Genomic DNA, 19,305 nt, shown 5'->3' on the forward strand with positions numbered 1-19,305 from the left:
AATCGTCATTATTGAACTTGACCTCCATTTTGTCATCAGTAACAACATATTAAAATTTGGGAAGCTTTGGTAGAACAGTTCATGCGTAAATGCAGGGACATGACTGGAAACTTCATTTTTCAATCTTTCAAGAACCATAACTCCTGAACGGTAAAAGTCAAAATCGCCATTATTGAACTTGACCTTCATTTAGTTGTCAGTAACAACATATTAAAATTTTAAAAACTTTGGTTGAACGGTTCATGAGTAAATGCACGGACAACATTTGATTGCCGCCCGACTGCCCGACCGCCCGCCCGGCCGCCCGCCGTACATCCCCAAATCAATAACCGACATTTTTGTCACAAAAATCCGGTTAACGAGAACGTCTTAACAATTAAAACAATAGGTAGCTCCTGTAATAGGGGCCCACCATGATGAAAGTTAGGGAAATTTGGACTGCCACTGGTCAATAAAGGCATCTTAGATAAGGACAAAAGTTTTGGCTTGGAACAAGCCACACACAGAACCCGCAGAGTTTTGTTGCAAGGGTTCTTATCGTTCAAAATGTGTGACACACTCTTTACACGAGGCATCAGATTTAATGCCCCCATTCTAAACAGAAGTTGATGCGATATTATACATCCCGCATAGCCAAACGTACTCACTACTTTGGCAAGGGTTCTGCTGCCGGTCAGATAATTGGATAGGAACAAAAATATTACCTTGCAACAAGCCATCGACAGACCTATCAAATAGTTGCATAGAGAAAGGACTCTTTTGGAACGACGCATCGGGTTTTAAATCCCTATTCTGACCGGACATAATACTAACAATACAAAATTAGGAAAATGGTTAAAAATTGACTATAAAGGGCAATAACTCCTTAAGGGTCAATTGACTATAAAAGGCAATAACTCCGTAAGGGTCAATTGACTATAAAGGGCAATAACTCCTTAAGGGTCAATTGACCATCTTGGTCGTGTTATCCTAATTGTAAGTCTTACTTTGCTGTACATTATTTTTGTTTACAATTGACCTCTATCTATAATAATATTGAAAATTATAACCAAAAGCTGCAAATTTACCAATTCAAGGTTAGCAACATAACAACAGGTTGCCTAATTGGCCTGAAAATTTCAGGGCAGATAGATGTTGACCTAATGAACATTTCTATTGGCGTCAGATTTTCTCTAAATGCTTTGGTTTCAGAGATATGAGCCAAAAACTGCATGTTACCCTATGTTATATTTTTAGACATGGCAGCCATCTTGGTTGGTTGGCCGGGTCACCGGACACATTTTTCAACTAGATACACCAATGATGATTGTGGCCAATTTTGGTTAAATTTGGCCCAATAGTTTCAGAGGAGAAGCTTTTTGTAAAAGTTAACGACGACGGACGACGGATGACGGACGCCAAGTGAGGAGACAAGCTCACTTGGCCCTTCGGACCAGGTGTGCTAAACTAAAGGCTCTCAAGAGCCTGTGTCGCTCACCTGTATTTACTGATGCTTAGGAAGTCGCGTAAAATAACTTCCTGGATGCATACATCACATACAACTACCTTGATGCATACATCACAAACAAATTCCTGGAAGCATACATCACATACAACTACCTAGATGCATACATCATAAACAACTTCCTGGATGCATACATCACATACAACTACCTTGATGCATACAACATAAACAAATTCCTGGTTGCATACATCACATACAACTACATTGATGCATACATCACAAACAACTTCCTGGATGCATACATCACATACAACTACCTAGATGCATACAACACATACAACTACCTTGATGCATACATCACAAACAACTTCCTGGATGCATACATCACATACAACTACCTTGATGCATACATCACAAACAACTTCCTGGATGCATACATCAGAAACAAAATAACTACCTGGATGCATACATCATAAACAACTACCTGAGTGCATACTTCACAGACAACTATCTGGATGCATAAATTACAAACAACTTTCTGGACGCATACATCACAAACAGCTACCTGGCGTATACATCACAAACAGCTACCTGGTTGCATACATCACAAACAACTACGTGGATGCATACAACACACTTTCCTACCTGGTTGCATACATCAGAAACAAAAGAACTACCTGGATATATACACCCCAAACAACCTACTGGATGCATACATCACAAACAACTACCTGGATGCATACAACACACATTACTACCTGGTTGCATACATCAGAAACGAAAGAACTACCTGGATATATACATCACAAACAACTACCTGGATATATACACCCCAAAAAACTGCATGCATGTATACATCACAAACAACTACCTGAATGCATACATCACAAACAGCTACCGGAATGTATACATCACAAACAACTTCCTTGATGCATACAACTACCTGGATGCATACGTCAAAAACAACTACCTGGATGCATACATCATAAACAATGACTTGGATGCATACATCACATAAAACTTCCTGGATGCATACATCACATACAACTACCTAGATGCATACATCACAAACAACTTCTTGGATGCATACATCACAAATAACTACCAGGATGCATAAATCACAAAAAAATACTTGGACGCATACATCATAAACAACTGGATGAATGAAGATGTGGTATGTATGCAAATGAGACAACTCTCCATCTTAGTCACAATTTGGAAAAGTTAACTACCTAGATGCACACATCATGTCTACTGGAAACAGGGGTATTAAACAAGAGTAACACATATCGAAATAGCAGCTATATATATATGGCAAACCATAAAATTTATAGTTCAGAAAGGATATTACAACAAGGAGTGTTTGTACTTTAATATCAGAAAGGATATTACAATAAGGAGTGTTTGTACTTCAATATAAGAAAGGATATTACAATAAGGAGTGTTTGTACTTTAATATCAGAAGATACAAATGAAACAATAAATCAACTAAAAGTGTCCTAATATACTTGATAACATGTAGTCATAAACACACAAAACAAGAATTACCATGTAATTAACTTCTGTGGTCCAGTAATATAAAGAAACCTAGAGCAAAATTAATCTTTTATAAACAGCATAATGATTACCGGGCGAAGGATTTTTATAAAATGACTTAAATGACATAATTCAAGCCAGACTTCATTTTTTTCTTAGCTTTTTTACTTGCATTGTTGGTATACCATCATTTTTTTTTAAATCTTTTTTAAATCCTGTTATTTTAAAAGTGCAGTGAACATCCCTTAGGACTAGTCCTGTCTAAAGATAAAGCTGAATTAAAACTATAACTGTGTCTTTGTCCTACTTAATTCAACAGCCTTATAGATCATATCCTCATGTAAACAAACACATGTGTAAATTGTAATGTAACCCAGGTCGTGTTCACATTGACCTAAACTCGGTGTTGTGTTAGTGTAACTCACACATAAACTAAACATAATTACGTTCCCATTGATAAAACTCAATGTTTACATGTAGTTTAAATCATATTTTGTCTACATGCAGTCGATAGTCGATGTAGGCCTTGTGTAGGGTAAGTGTACACAAAACTAGGCATTCAGAACAGTAATTTCCCCATGTATATATATGTAAAAAAAGAAACGATTTTTATATAAAATTGATACTTATAACACTTATCAATAAAGTTCTTTACAGAAATATTTGTCTAAACTTATATATTTATTGTTATAAAAAAAACTTTACGTAGCCTTATTAACCCCTTATCAAGACTCATATCCATCATCATTGCCGAACACATAATTCATTTGAAAAGGTCTTCCCGAATCGACTGGACGTACACACACTGACAGAAATATTTGCCACTGGTCTTTACTCAAACAGCGATTCACTCATAAATGCATCACTGAAAAAGAGTGAGGTTAATTGTTTGCTTGTGCAGTATCTCAGATCCGTTTAAATACAACAAGAAATAAAAAACATTACCCCCTCCCGTGTCAAAAACTCCTTGGAGAAAAAATACCATTTGAAACAAACAGAAAAGAGTAGAAATGTAGTGATCCTTAACATCGCAATTCTCTTTCTTTGTATGCGCTGATGCAGCCTACGGTTTAATTGAGACATCTTTAAACTACTGCAAATCATCCAAAATGACTTTCTTAAAGGAGTAACCACTTAAATTCAAAAACGGTGGGTGTCCGAGTCCGAATTTTTTTCTCGCGCGAAAGTTTTTTTGTTTTTTTTCGATGGTACCACTTCAATATTTAACACTATAATGTATGGGGAAACTTTGGATTCAGAATATTTGTTCATTCTAATCATCTGTATGACCCTATTTATTTTAATCAAATTGTTGAAAAATCCATCCCCTTTTTTTTAAAGTCAAATGGTCGTTCCCTAACTGCTAGAAAAGTTGTTCGAAAATTTGAATTCGGTTCTACGTAATTAACATTTAAATGACATATACCGTAGTTTACAAGTGTGAACAAATCTTATGTAACTAAACAAGGTGTATAGATGTGAACAAATTTAATGTGAAACTAGCGTACATTACATTAAACCAAATGTAAACATGTTTACTGTACACGCCGTTTGGTGTGAACACGGTCTTATATTTAAATTTAAAAAAAAATCTAAACCTATTTTTTTGGTTCTGTAATAAATTATATTTGTAATATTTAATTAAATTCTCTGAGAGTATGTTTCTAAAAGTCTTAATTTTTTAATCGAAGCGTTTTCAAAATTCATGTTTTTACAAAGGTTCAATGATTTGCAAGAAATAAGGAACAAAATAGTATTGCATTGGGTACAAAATGCTATATATGACTTTGGCCAATATGGTAACAATGGCTATGTATGGTATAGAACTTTTTTTTTCTTGATATGAAATCGTAAGTTTAGGTATGAAATGGCAATAGTATAAAATTTTTATGGTACAAACTAACTACCAGTAGCTTCCAACCAGGTGACATCAAAACAATAAATATTTCTTCACTTCATTAAGGATTATCAAACCAACTTTCACTTTCTATTGTTAGTTTTCCTTTTTTAAAAGGTTATGTTTCATAGACTCTTCTCAATTTGTTCAATATGCCTTGTCTGGATTCTAAGGATTATAATCTGGTAAATTCTACAATTTTGGAGTTTGCTACTCTGTAATTTTACCTTAATTCTCACTACCTTTCAGTAAATGCAAGTATTCTTAGATCATTACTTTGTGTATTTTCACTCTTATTGTTAACTGTCTGCTGTATTTGTTTTTAGTATAAATCAGGTTGTTGGTTTTCTTTTTTGAATTGTTTCACATTTTGTTTTGCTAGGGCCTTTTACTAAGTATTATGGGATTTGCTCATTGTTGAAGGATGTAGGATGACCTATTGTTTTTTACATCCTCATCTTATGATATTAAGTGGTAGTAAGCATTCAGTCTTCATTGCCAAATTTTTGTATTTGTAAAGATATTGTTATGTTCAAAAGATTATTTACAGATATTTTTATATTTCACAGAATTAAGCACAACATGATTGATTGATTGATTGATTGATGTTTAATCCCACTTTCAGCACTATTGGCGATATCGTAGAGGTACGTTATTATTAGGGGGAAGCCAAATAGCCGGAGAAAACCACCAATTCTTTGACAGGAAAAGTGACAATTCTAGTCAATTAAGAATGGCCCCAAATGCCCCTGCCACACACAGGATTGGAACTCTCCACCTCAGAGTTGACAGCCTAGTGCCACACAAATGGATTGGAACTCTTAACCTCACAGTTGACAGCCTAGTGCCACACACAGGATTGGACCTTTCAACCTCAGAGTTGACAGCCTAGTGCCACACACAGGATTGGAACTTTCAACCTCAGAGTTGACAGCCTAGTGATACAGTAGATGAATACCCCTGCCACACACAGGATTGGAACTATCAACCTCATATCAAAAAGAGCATACAATCATAAATTTACAAAATTCAATTTATTATAATCAAGTTCTTGGAGCTCCAAATGCATCTGGCATTCTTTCAATTGAATATCTGAAAACAAAAATATTACAATTATGAGTAATATGTCTATTGATATACATTTACAATTGATTTATGTACACATTGTATTTTAATATTAAAAGCAGGAACTGATTACTTAAGAGCATGTCAGCAATGAATCATGTTTACTTCATAACATAAATAGTCCTGTAGTTTTCTGAGAATAAAATTATGATTATCACATTTTCATATTAAATTAAAAGACCAAATAATCAGACAAAAGTTTTTACATCTCCTTGAAGTCTTTATAAACAAGTAATGCCAAAAAATAAATCCCTATTTGCTTAATTTCTCTTGTAAACCTATTTTGTTTTACCTTCATGAACATTGGAAAAAATTTGAAACTTGAAAGTATAAAATGATCATGTTATTTTAAGTAATAAGTCAATCAGTCAATTGATTTGTAAGAAGGATATCTTTTAGGTCAACATAATTATAAACAATAACAAAATATTCACTTGACTGTTCAAACACAACAGGAATTAAATAGTAAATGGATCACAATACAACTGATGCTAAATGATGTCAATCAATCCCTTCAGCATGCAATTTAAAAGTTGGATTATTGGATTCTACTAAGAGATAAAGAAAAGAAAACAATCAAGGTGCTGCATTAAAGTAGTTCACAAGTTTGCAATTTAACTTTTATACTTCGAAAATGCAATGAGTAGTTTGTTTACTCATCAGGAGAAATGTTGTGTTAACTCACCTGTGCTGTTGTAAGTACATAATAGGTACACCAGGAATTTTTCTTATTCTTCTCTTTAATTCTTTATCACATGTGGCCACTATGTAACATTTGTGCTATAACGAGTGAAGTAGATATTTTTGAATATTATGCACAAATATTAGCTAGATCAGATTGATATGGTTTAATAATGAACAATAATACATTGTATAACTATCACAAATGTATTTCTAAATCAAAGTGCTTGTAAGAACTGAGGGTAAAGATTGCATCAATTTATCAGTGGGAAGTAAAATTAAATATTGCATTGGTTTTAGTTGATTTTACAGTAATCCTAGACAAAGGAAGATAACTCTATTCTTTAAAGATAACTCTAACAATGACATCATTTATATTTTTAGAACAGATATTTGATTCCTGCACCTTGCAAAAGTTGTGTAATTTTCTTGACAAGTGTAACATCATTTTGTGCCTTGAATATTTTAACATCAATAAATTTCTGGAAATGTTCATGGATAGGATGTATAGAATGTTATGATCAATACACTTTATTTTGTGTATCAAATAGGTAGTGATAAGCCTTGGAAAATTTAGAAATCAAGTCAGTCCATAAGGTTTTGATTGCAAAACTGTTCCTTATGATATGATCTTTCTATGATCTTTCTAATTTTAATGCCAAATTAGAGATTTTACCCCATTTTCATGGTCCACTGAAATAGAAAATGAAAGTGCAGATGGGGCATCCGTGTACGTTGGACACATTCTTGTTTTTTCTGACATCTACCAATAATATTAAAATATAACAAAATCAGTTTAATCAGTAAATTTCAAATTTCAAAACACTGTTTCACAGAATGATAATAGATTGTTTTTTACTAATTGCCATATATTTTACAAAATCAATTTTGTCGGTTAAGAAAGTGGATCAACCAAGATTAAGGAGGGACATTTGTATTTACCCTGGAAAAGCTAGGTATGAAAGGTATGGGCAGAAATCATGCTTTGGATTGTCAACTGCAGACCCCTGAGAGTTATTGTAATGTTTATATGTGCAGAGACCATTGTACTATTACAACATTGGGCATCATATTTATCATCTCCATTCTGATAGGACATGGGTGTGTACCAAGATACTTATACATCACAGATTGAGGCCCTTAAGATGGATCTTTCTGCCTGATGGGAGAAATACAGGTTGACAATATTTCTATGTTCCACCTTGACTTGTCAAGTCTGCCATTAAGTCTCATGCTGAAGGGTATGATATATTTCCACTTTCAAACTCTTCAAATGTGAACTCTCAGGTGGGCATTAGTATTCAGCTGTCTTAACAGATAATTAAATCATTTCTAAGTGCATGAAAATAATGTTTTAATGTCTGACAATTTCCCAACTTAACCCCTATCTGGATTTCAATATTTTTTTCAACCTTTTATTGAGAAGCTACAGAGTGAGTGTGAACCTAGTATTGGGAGAAATAGCAATGCATACTGCGCTATTCTATATCTGCGTGACACGTGTGTGAACCTAGTATTGGGAGAAATAGCAATGGATACTGTGCTATTCTATACCTGTGTGACACGCTGCATTATACAATCATCTGCATATGTTCCTTTATGTAAACAAGGTATTCTTTGGAACCTTGGGTCTTTCACAATTCTGTAAAGATATAATGTTGCTGATTTTAAAACAATAAAATATTTCTATTTAATCTTAAACATACAGGTAGTTGAGAGTAAGTTCTTGTAGGTCTTTTATCATTTGTTTTAAATGAATATCAACTTGGAGTCATTTTTAAGAAAAAAAGATATAATCCTTTGATACCTCAATTATCTACTTATAGTCCAACCTGTACATGTTTATGCTATAAAAGTTAATCTATTTTTTTCATGCTATGGCTGAAAGTGTCATGAACTGACTTGCTATACGATATCTCACCTAAGAGCAACTCTGTATTTCCTGCCAAGTTTTTCCAATTCTCCTAAAACACAGTCTGTTATGTAAGGAATACCTGTAATATTTCAACAAAATGTAGTCAGTACAACATTTAGATATAACTAGTTATGGGACATCAGTAAAATACAATGGATAATGGACAATTTATCAACAATGTAACAAAAAGGAATCATTTGAATAACTACAGTACACACACATTGTTCAGTAAAAATCACTCATTGAAAAATTTTCAAAGTGAATGCAGGTGACTACCGCATTTACATCTGAAACTTTTATCAGTATATTCTATAAGTTTAATTAGTTGGGGATGTAAATCAGAGCAATTTCTCTTTCCTTCATACAAAACCACACAGTTTGAAAAAAAAATGTAATATAATAAGTAATTTGGGGTCATCTAACTAGTTTTACCCCTCTACATTCTGTATGTGCCTCTCCAAGTCCTGAGCCTGTAATTCAGTGATTGTCATTTGTTTGTAGTTTTACCCCTCTACATTCTGTATGTGCCTCTCCAAGTCCTGAGCCTGTAATTCAGTGATTGTCATTTGTTTGTAGTTTTACCCCACTACATTCTGTATGTGCCTCTCCAAGTCCTGAGCCTGTAATTCAGTGATTGTCATTTGTTTGTAGTTTTACCCCACTACATTCTGTATGTGCCTCTCCAAGTCCTGAGCCTGTAATTCAGTGATTGTCATTTGTTTGTAGTTTTACCCCACTACATTCTGTATGTGCCTCTCCAAGTCCTGAGCCTGTAATTCAGTGATTGTCATTTGTTTGTAGTTTTACCCCACTACATTCTGTATGTGCCTCTCCAAGTCCTGAGCCTGTAATTCAGTGAGTGTCATTTGTTTGTAGTTTTACCCCACTACATTCTGTATGTGCCTCTCCAAGTCCCGAGCCTGTAATTCAGTGATTGTCATTTGTTTGTAGTTTTACCCCACTACATTCTGTATGTGCCTCTCCAAGTCCGGAGCCTGTAATTCAGTGATTGTCATTTGTTTGTAGTTTTACCCCACTACATTCTGTATGTGCCTCTCCAAGTCCCGAGCCTGTAATTCAGTGATTGTCATTTGTTTGTAGTTTTACCCCACTACATTCTGTATGTGCCTCTCCAAGTCCCGAGCCTGTAATTCAGTGATTGTCATTTGTTTGTAGTTTTACCCCACTACATTCTGTATGTGCATCTCCAAGTCCTGAGCCTGTAATTCAGTGATTGTCATTTGTTTGTAGTTTTACCCCACTACATTCTGTATGTGCCTCTCCAAGTCCTGAGCCTGTAATTCAGTGATTGTCATTTGTTTGTAGTTTTACCCCACTACATTCTGTATGTGCCTCTCCAAGTCCTGAGCCTGTAATTCAGTGAGTGTCATTTGTTTGTAGTTTTACCCCACTACATTCTGTATGTGCCTCTCCAAGTCCCGAGCCTGTAATTCAGTGATTGTCATTTGTTTGTAGTTTTACCCCACTACATTCTGTATGTGCCTCTCCAAGTCCGGAGCCTGTAATTCAGTGATTGTCATTTGTTTGTAGTTTTACCCCACTACATTCTGTATGTGCCTCTCCAAGTCTCGAGCCTGTAATTCAGTGATTGTCATTTGTTTGTAGTTTTACCCCACTACATTCTGTATGTGCCTCTCCAAGTCCCGAGCCTGTAATTCAGTGATTGTCATTTGTTTGTAGTTTTACCCCACTACATTCTGTATGTGCCTCTCCAAGTCCTGAGCCTGTAATTCAGTGATTGTCATTTGTTTGTAGTTTTACCCCACTACATTCTGTATGTGCCTCTCCAAGTCCTGAGCCTGTAATTCAGTGATTGTCATTTGTTTGTAGTTCTACCCCACTACATTCTGTATGTGCCTCTCCAAGTATGGAGCCTGTAATTCAGTGATTGTCATTTGTTTGTAGTTTTACCCCACTACATTCTGTATGTGCCTCTCCAAGTCCCGAGCCTGTAATTCAGTGATTGTCATTTGTTTGTAGTTTTACCCCACTACATTCTGTATGTGCCTCTCCAAGTCCCGAGCCTGTAATTCAGTGATTGTCATTTGTTTGTAGTTTTACCCCACTACATTCTGTATGTGCCTCTCCAAGTCCTGAGCCTGTAATTCAGTGATTGTCATTTGTTTGTAGTTTTACCCCACTACATTCTGTATGTGCCTCTCCAAGTCCTGAGCCTGTAATTCAGTGATTGTCATTTGTTTGTAGTTCTACCCCACTACATTCTGTATGTGCCTCTCCAAGTCCTGAGCCTGTAATTCAATGGTTACCCCACTACATTCTGTATGTGCCTCTCCAAGTCCTGAGCCTGTAATTCAGTGATTGTCATTTGTTTGTAGTTTTACCCCACTACATTCTGTATGTGCCTCTCCAAGTCCTGAGCCTGTAATTCAGTGATTGTCATTTGTTTGTAGTTTTACCCCACTACATTCTGTATGTGCCTCTCCAAGTCCTGAGCCTGTAATTCAGTGATTGTCATTTGTTTGTGTTATATATTTGTTTTTCCTTCATTTTTTTTGTACATAAACTAGGCCACTAGTTTTCTTGTTTGAATTGTTTTACATTTGTCATTTCTTGGTCTTTTATAGCTGACTATGCGGTATGAGTTCATTGTTAAATGCTGTACAGTGACCTATAGTTGTATTTTCTGTTTCATTTTGGTCTCTTGGAGAGTTGTCTCATTGGCAATCATACCACTTTTTTATATTACATGTAGCTTCTTACTACTTACATTTAGCATATAAACAGTCCATCATTGACTGGATGATATCTAGTTTGTTTTTTATGGAAAAGTTGATGAAGTTGGTATCTATAATCACGTGATATGGGGGTCCTAGCTGTGTGTTGTACTGGAAAAATAATGCTGATGAAGCCTGTGGTCTAAAAAAGAAATAAACATCATAAAAGTTTAATGAAAATTAAATCATGGTGTTAATGCTATATTGATTTACTTATACATGTAGTAGAATATTCCATTACAATCAGACAAACATAAATGTTTATCATTGAATCGTAATGATTAAACTTCTAACTGAACTTACTTTTCTTAAGATAGAAAGAGTCAGAAGATTATTTATAAAATGCAGTTAAGGATGTTCGCTACTCTGTTAAAAAATAACAAGCTATTTAAAAGACTATTTTGAATTGATAGTATATAGATAATGAAACTAAAAAAGTAGAAAAAAATGGAGGGTCCGTGTGCTCGTTTTAGAGATATGAGCCATTGAAAATTTGGCGAGAAATTATTCTCTCTAGATTGTTCATATATTTCACATTGGCACCTTATTTGTTTCTAACACCATGAAAAAATAACAAGAATTTTATAAAAATTTGAAATATGGCTTTTTAAACTTTATGTAATAAAATTATAAAAAGAAAAGTAGGGGTTAGTGGGCAAAATTTTTTTATGACAATACATGGATAAAACCAGAGGATTACGAAAATCTGGCAAAAAGTAAAAAAATGGAGGAGCAAACATCCTTAAACACATCGATTTTGTTTATGATACATGTAAGTACTGAAATATTTTCAAAAAATAAAACAAAAAGAAGTAAAGCATTTAAAACTGGATTCAATGATTATTCTAAACCTTAACCTGTTTTATGCATTGAAAAATGGACAGATCTAGTCTTAGATGCATGATTTTTTTTATTAGTTGTTAGTGGCTTTGAACTAGCTGTCAGTAACTGCGAGTACTCTCAGATCTGTACTTAGTGTCTTTTTGTTGTTGGGATACAAATTTGTTTTGCATTCCCTTTTTTGTACATAAATTAGGTCATTAGTTTTCTCGTTTGGATTGTTTTACATTTGTCACTTCTGGGCCTTTTATAGCTGACTATGCCATTATGAGCTTTGCTCATTGTTAAATGCTGTACAGTGAACTATAGTTGTTCTGTGCCATTTGGTTTCTTGTGGAGAGTTGTCTCACTGGGAATCATACCACATATCCTGTTTTTTGTTATGGTCATTAAAATGTATTTGAAGGCCCCCTTGAAGGTTTTTTAGGATTATAACAGCCATCTTCCACGCAAAACCCCCATGGGCATTTTGAAAAGTTGGCAGGTATGTATGGATACAAGAAATAGTACAATGCACATTCATAATAATCAATCTAATTATATAAGTTTGGTGCCATATCTTCAATTAGCTCACATTGTTATTCAGAATTAAATTTATACTGGTAATTTTGTAAATTTAACTAATTGTACTTTCAACAGTAAAAATTTGCAACTAAAAAATGATTTTTTTTTCTCATTGTTGAAGGTTGTATGATGACCCATGGCTGCTTATATCCACATATGTTGGTCTCTGTCAAATAATTCTCTCATTGCAATCATACCACAGCTCCTTTTAAAGCACCTTTGTACTATAAGATGCAGTATTTGATGGATGGATGAGTTGATTTCTTTTTAATTTCCAGTGGCAAAATAAACAAATAATAAGGTTGAAAACAAGATATGTATATTTACTCACAGTTCTCTGATTTTCATGTTCTGAGGATCTGGCTTTTTTCTTTTCTTTTTCTCTCTGTCTTCAGCTTTTCTGTAACATATATAGACATTTACAAAATGTATATATCATATGGTAGTAAATGTATGACATAAATCATTAAATTTTATATAAACATGATAAATGAGGGAGCATTGGAACCTCACTTGCACTGGCTACTGCTGTGCTAGCCATAAAGTGCTTGGAACTTCACTTGCACTGGCTACTGCTGTGCTAGCCATAAAGTGCTTGTTTTTATTATATCAATGAATGGTTTCTACATTCATGTATCTTATATTTGTTTTTAAGATGTTTTACATAATATTTGACAATATTTCATATTTTTGTTTTGTAGAATTCTGCCACTGTTAAAAGAAGTGACACATTATTATGAACTTCTACTGGTCCTGAATATAGTATTTATACAAATAGACAGAACAATTTTAAGTATCAGCCCTTTTTGACTTTTTCATAAAAGTGATAGATATAGTGGGTTTTGTTCAGTAGTCAATAGGTTATTATGGGACCTGTATTTAAACAGTTATTTCACATTCTAACTTGTTGAAGTGCATCAGCCTTACATTTGTAGGTCTCTTTTCCATTCCAATAACTTGGTATATAAATCCATAAAACTTGCTCTTTTGGATAAAAGATACATTTTGTTTATTCATTTTATTATAACATGGTTACATATTTGCTGTAAATGACATTTTACATTTAGACTTCAATGTCTACATAGCCATGATAATATTTCTACTTCAAAAATAATTATATATTGACAATGAACAACTTACATTCTAGTATCCTTCAGACTTATCATCCTTTTCATGACAGCAAAATTCCTTGTTTTCTTTGCCTTTCCCTGCAATTAACATTCATATTTTTTTAATTAAGCTATAGATGTACATGTACATGCTAACCTAAATTGGCATAAGATAGAGTTATTTTACATTTTCTCTAATACAAAACATTTCAGATGGTACGGAAATTCAACAGGTACTATAATTATAGGGGGAGATTCAAACCTGGTCATACAGACTGGCAATTACCCTCAGTTGTTACAGGATTATAAACAACACCAAATACTTATTGATATATAACAAATGAACACCCTCTACATGTAGATCAAAAAGTAGACAAAACAACTAAGAAGTGAAAGAATACTTAATCTTACCTTTATCTGTTTATAACAAATGCAACAAACATTAACAATAAACTGGAGGTAATGCCACCTTAGTATAAGCTTTGAAGATATTTTTTGCTCTATAGACTATAGCTAACAATTCAGAAAAAAAATCCAAAGAAAGATTGATTTATCTTTTTAAACAATCAATTTGCATCACTGCCCCTAGTCCAAATAATTATAACGTCTGGCAAGGCTATTTTAATTTTTATCTGGGACGCCTTCCTATGACGTCGACGGAAGGCATCCCAGAAACAAAAAAAATAGCCTTGCCAGACGTCATAATTATTTGGACTACACTGCCCCCAGTGTTGTAAACATTGAATATCAAAGTTTCATGTATATATATAAATATGAAATAAATGTAGGTCTGTAAACAATATTAAAAGTCTACTATCAGTAGATAGTACTGATAGTAGACTTTATTATATAGAATTATTGATAGAATTTCTGATTCCTGTTATAGGGATAAATGGTTGAACATTCCCCCCCCCCCCCCCCCCCCCCCCCCTAATAGTGTTGTAGGGATAGATGGTTGAACATTCACCCCCCTTTTTTTTATTTATCCTGTGTTGGATCCACCCTTGGTACATTGAGATTCAAGGGAAAGATGAAACTCTGTTTGTTAACTTATCCATTTATATGTTTTTACGATACAGGCCGTCAATTCCGTTCATTTCATAACAAAATGTCTGTTGTTTTGAAATAATTAACATGCATGTCAGAAACGCATGGACTTATTGATATAGCCTTCTAGGCCGAACGAAATTGCCGTAGTGAACCATATTAAAGCGTTGCTAAAGACTGAATGATGTGTCGACCTGAACCAAATTTCTTTATTCTGTTCTAGTCGATTTTACTTGTAAGTCATAATATTATAAACATTGCAAATGCTTACCATTTCGACGTTTTCTTGTAAAGGGGGATAACTCCAATTGCAAATGTAAACTCTGGACCGGTTTTTGTCAATTTTCCGTAATTTTACGTGGTAATGCAATATTTATGAAATGATCTGAAATATATTGAATGATTTATTCTAGTTGCCGGGGTGTAACTCTAAGTTTTGACTCAAATAGATTAATGTCTGTTTTAAAACAAAGTCAATATTTAAGTGTTGAGCGGAAGTTTCATCACATCATCGGCAATGACCTCTTTTCTAAGCCATGGAGCAGAGACATGTATAATATATATGTTCCTGGTATATGTGACTTTCTGTCCGAATGTAGGACAGAAAGTCACAGGACAAAAAGTCACAAACAAAAAGTCACGGACAAAAAGTCACAATTCATTTTTTCTGACTATTTTCTTTGAATAAAACATGTTTATTTCTACAAAAATATTTTTGTATTTCTCTTGAACTATTGTATAAAATCTAATTTTGAAAACAAAATTTAAAAAAAAGATATAAAAGTAAATCATTATATAATTGTTAAAAAATCAAAATGTCAAAGTGGCTTGGCACTTAAATGGCTTCATGGTGCCAAGAAATCTTTCTTTTCAGCATGATTAAAATTAAATAAATCTTCGTTTTTCAAGTATAATGACACATTTCCTAAACTTTAATATGAATGTATGTATTAAAAAGTAAATATTTCAAGATATATTTCTTATGTGCTATTCAAACAATTGTCTACATATAATTTGTGACTTTGTGAGTTTGTCCTTCCAAATTTGTGACTTTATGTCGTCCTGTGACTTTCTGTCCGTTTACCGTATCTGCCTGCCATTGGAGTTTACTTTATCATTAGGTACTGTATTGGTCACGGTAGTGTGTACTTGAGTTTGGGGGAGCGTGATCTAAATTACTAACGTTAGAATATTTTGATACTTTTCCAAAATGTAGTTTATATTATTTCTATTGGAAAAAATTAACAAAAAGTATGGGTCAGTGAGGTCTTTTTTTCAAGCAACGGGTTGTACAAAGCCATGTAGCATTGGAAACAACCAATGTTATGTTTATAGAAAGAAAACTAAACGATAGAATGTTTCAATAAATTGAGCCGTGACTCGTATAATGTGCTTTAGTGTATTAGAAGAGATAATTTGGATGACATTTTGTTTAGCTTGTTACAAAACAAAATAAAATAAATGCAAAGAAAAGCCCTAAAAAACACTGTACGCGTTCTTCTCCTTTGGTTTTTGTTTAATGCATGTATAGGGCTATGCATAAAGAAAATAACATCTATAATACCTTTTGCCAGTTTATCTATTTTACATGTCTATCACTGATGATTTCAGGATACCGATTCATTATACCATTGAGGTGCAAGTAAATTCTACTCTAATCCTTTCAAAAGTTTTTAGATATATTATATTTTCTAATGGAAATCAGAATTAGGATTTACATTTTTGTTTAATTTTACAGTAAAATCAACCTTTAATATAAATAAATGAAATGTTGCGTTTGCGTTTACGTCATTAAGACAGCATCATAAAGCGACACCACACAAAACCTAGTCCGAGATTACTCTGATGTCCAACGGCTGATTGACCTACGGCTCCAGCTTGTCTGGCAAAACAGCCGTTGGACGTCAGAGTAATCTCGGACAACAACAAAACCATAATAACAAAACAGAAAATCAGTGCTTTGATTTGATTCGTGTTCTTTGATTGCATGATTTTCATTTTTTTTATAGTTTGCGGAACACATTGGAAATATGCAGTAATGGTTTTGGGTTATCATTATTAGTTCCAGGCATCCCGGTATCTACTTTCTGTTCAATGTCAGATTTTTAATCATCGATTCCAGTTTCTTCTCAGTGACACATTGCATATTATGTATCTTTAATGTCCGTATTATCAGAGATTTATACTGCGTTAACGGTATAATGCAAAACAATTAATACCATTTGATATATGTGCTCTGATAGAATTTGATAAAATTCGTGCTTTATTTCTTCTTAAATAACTACCATCTCCTAAATAAAAGAAATACAGATAGTGAGTGCTTGTATTCATAACGAAATGATTGTTTCACTTTTCAAGGGACAAGTTGTAAACGTAACCGGATTTGTGTAGGTCACTAATCATATTGATTAATACTTTACCTATATATTAAACACCATCATTTGTTACATCAGGTGACGTTATAAAAGTTACATCTTATGAAACATGCTGAATAGTTATATATAAGGTAACTAACCTGAAGTGATGATAATGACATCTTCATTTGTTACTTTTATACTTCTGGATTTGACAGGCAATCACGTTCAAAAGTAACATGTGAGTTGATTTTTCGTTCCTTATCATCTGTTTTTTTTTTTAAATTAAAACCGCAAATAGATTTTTATCAAAGATTTTAAAAGAGGAGGTATATGATCAGAGCCATTGGACACATGAAGTTTCAAAAATAGCATCAAAGTAAAATTGTTCAAGATGTTTAAACTTTGTATGACGAAAGAGATGGTACGAGGAAGATACTTCCCCGGTGATGTCAATATATTATCCTAAACATGTAGAAATAGAGAAACTTGACATATAATAGTCACTTTAGATAGAGGTCTTGAACTAATAAGAAAACCAAGGCTTCTTATTATTGATTTTTTACATAAATTAGACCATTAATTTTCTCGTTTGAATTGTTTTTACATTGTCATTTCGGGGCCTTTTATAACTGACTATGCGGTATTGGCTTTGCTCATTGATGAAGGCCGTACGGTGACCTATAGTTGTTAATTTCTGTGTCATTTTTGGTCTCTTGTGGAGAGTTATCTCATTGGCAATCATACCACATCTTCTTTTTTATATTTCTACTGTATTCTGCATTTACAGATAGCTCAGATTGACAAGTCACTCTCTCGACTAACAATACGATCTTCGAAATAAAGGAAAATGGGAAATTAAAGTTATATAAGAAAATGGAAAATTAAAGTTTATTTCTATCATATGCTACTGAATTGGTTATCTTTTTTATTCACATATGAATGATATTAATATATGTGATACTTGTTTTAAAGCAGAATTATTTTCAAATATTTTAACATTTTTTTTCTAGATACAAGTGAAGACTGAAAATATACCAAAAATGTTAACAACATGCAGCCTCATTTCAAAACTGAAGTGTTATAAAAACCTAGTGACATTAAGTGGTGGATGGATTCTCATGTATTCCTCTTTCACATGTATAAAAGATTTATCAAGCACTTTCAATCACAAAGATGGAGTCGGATTATTTGGTTTGGCAACTTTTTATTTTGGATACTTGCTGGCTTGTATATTTGCTGGTAGTACTGTCAGACTATTTGATGCAAAGGTCAGCATCAGTTGTTCCGCTTTGTGTCAAATACCGTTTCTTATATCAAATGCTTTACCAAAATTGTATGTCTTGATACCGTTATCCTTTTTAGGAGGATTCACGCAATCAATTCTGTGGACTGCAAGCGGTTCATATCTTGTTTGGATCAGTCAGACTATTTCTACAAATAAGAAAAACAATGTAAACAAAGTGTTTAGCATATTTTCTCTGGTAGTATCTTGTTCTCCAATTCTTGGCGGAATATCAACTGTTTTGGCGTTTTCGCTGTATGGAAAGGATCGAAAACCGCGTTTTCAAAATCAATTCAATCAAATCAACAAAACATTTGGAATTGATGTTTTAGAAACTTTGATATTCAACAATACATCTTCTGATAATTTGACAAATTCCGAAATCTGTGGACCAGAAATTTGCTTCTATGAAGACAACCTACCTAATTTAGCAGTGCCACGAGTCAAAATATACATTATCTTGGGGTTTTACACAGGATGCATGCTTGTGGCGTCAGCAATGTTTCTATTTGTGATGGATAGTTACATACCAGAAAAAGATGAACAATTAACATGCAAAATTTGTATTTCAGTTACCAATATCATAAAAATACTGTACAACACAACGTTTGTGAAAGTATTTCCCTTGATATTTCATTATGGTTTTCAAATGGCTTTTATGTCTGGCAGCTTTTTCAAGGTAGGAAAATCAGCATTCTACAAGTACAAATTTCATGATCAAAGCCATTTATGGTCAAAATAATTAATATATT

General features: G+C 33.5%; 1 protein-coding gene across 1 annotated transcript; it reads right to left on the bottom strand.

Annotated features, from left to right (window-relative positions):
• Nucleotides 1-5,892: 5,892 nt before the first annotated feature.
• On the bottom strand, nt 5,893-15,258 carry LOC143068242 (rRNA-processing protein FCF1 homolog). Its single transcript, XM_076242140.1, has 8 exons — nt 15,186-15,258; nt 13,899-13,966; nt 13,090-13,158; nt 11,348-11,496; nt 8,605-8,677; nt 8,238-8,325; nt 6,688-6,782; nt 5,893-5,969 (listed from the first exon to the last, which is right to left on the bottom strand). The coding sequence occupies exons 1-8, from the start codon at nt 15,186-15,188 to the stop codon at nt 5,921-5,923; spliced, it is 594 nt and encodes a 197-aa protein (XP_076098255.1). The 5' UTR covers nt 15,189-15,258; the 3' UTR covers nt 5,893-5,920.
• Between the last annotated feature and the right edge of the window lie 4,047 nt (nt 15,259-19,305).

Source organism: Mytilus galloprovincialis, chromosome 3 (assembly GCF_965363235.1).
Source record: "Mytilus galloprovincialis chromosome 3, xbMytGall1.hap1.1, whole genome shotgun sequence".
Classification (NCBI taxonomy): Eukaryota; Metazoa; Mollusca; class Bivalvia; order Mytilida; family Mytilidae; genus Mytilus; species Mytilus galloprovincialis.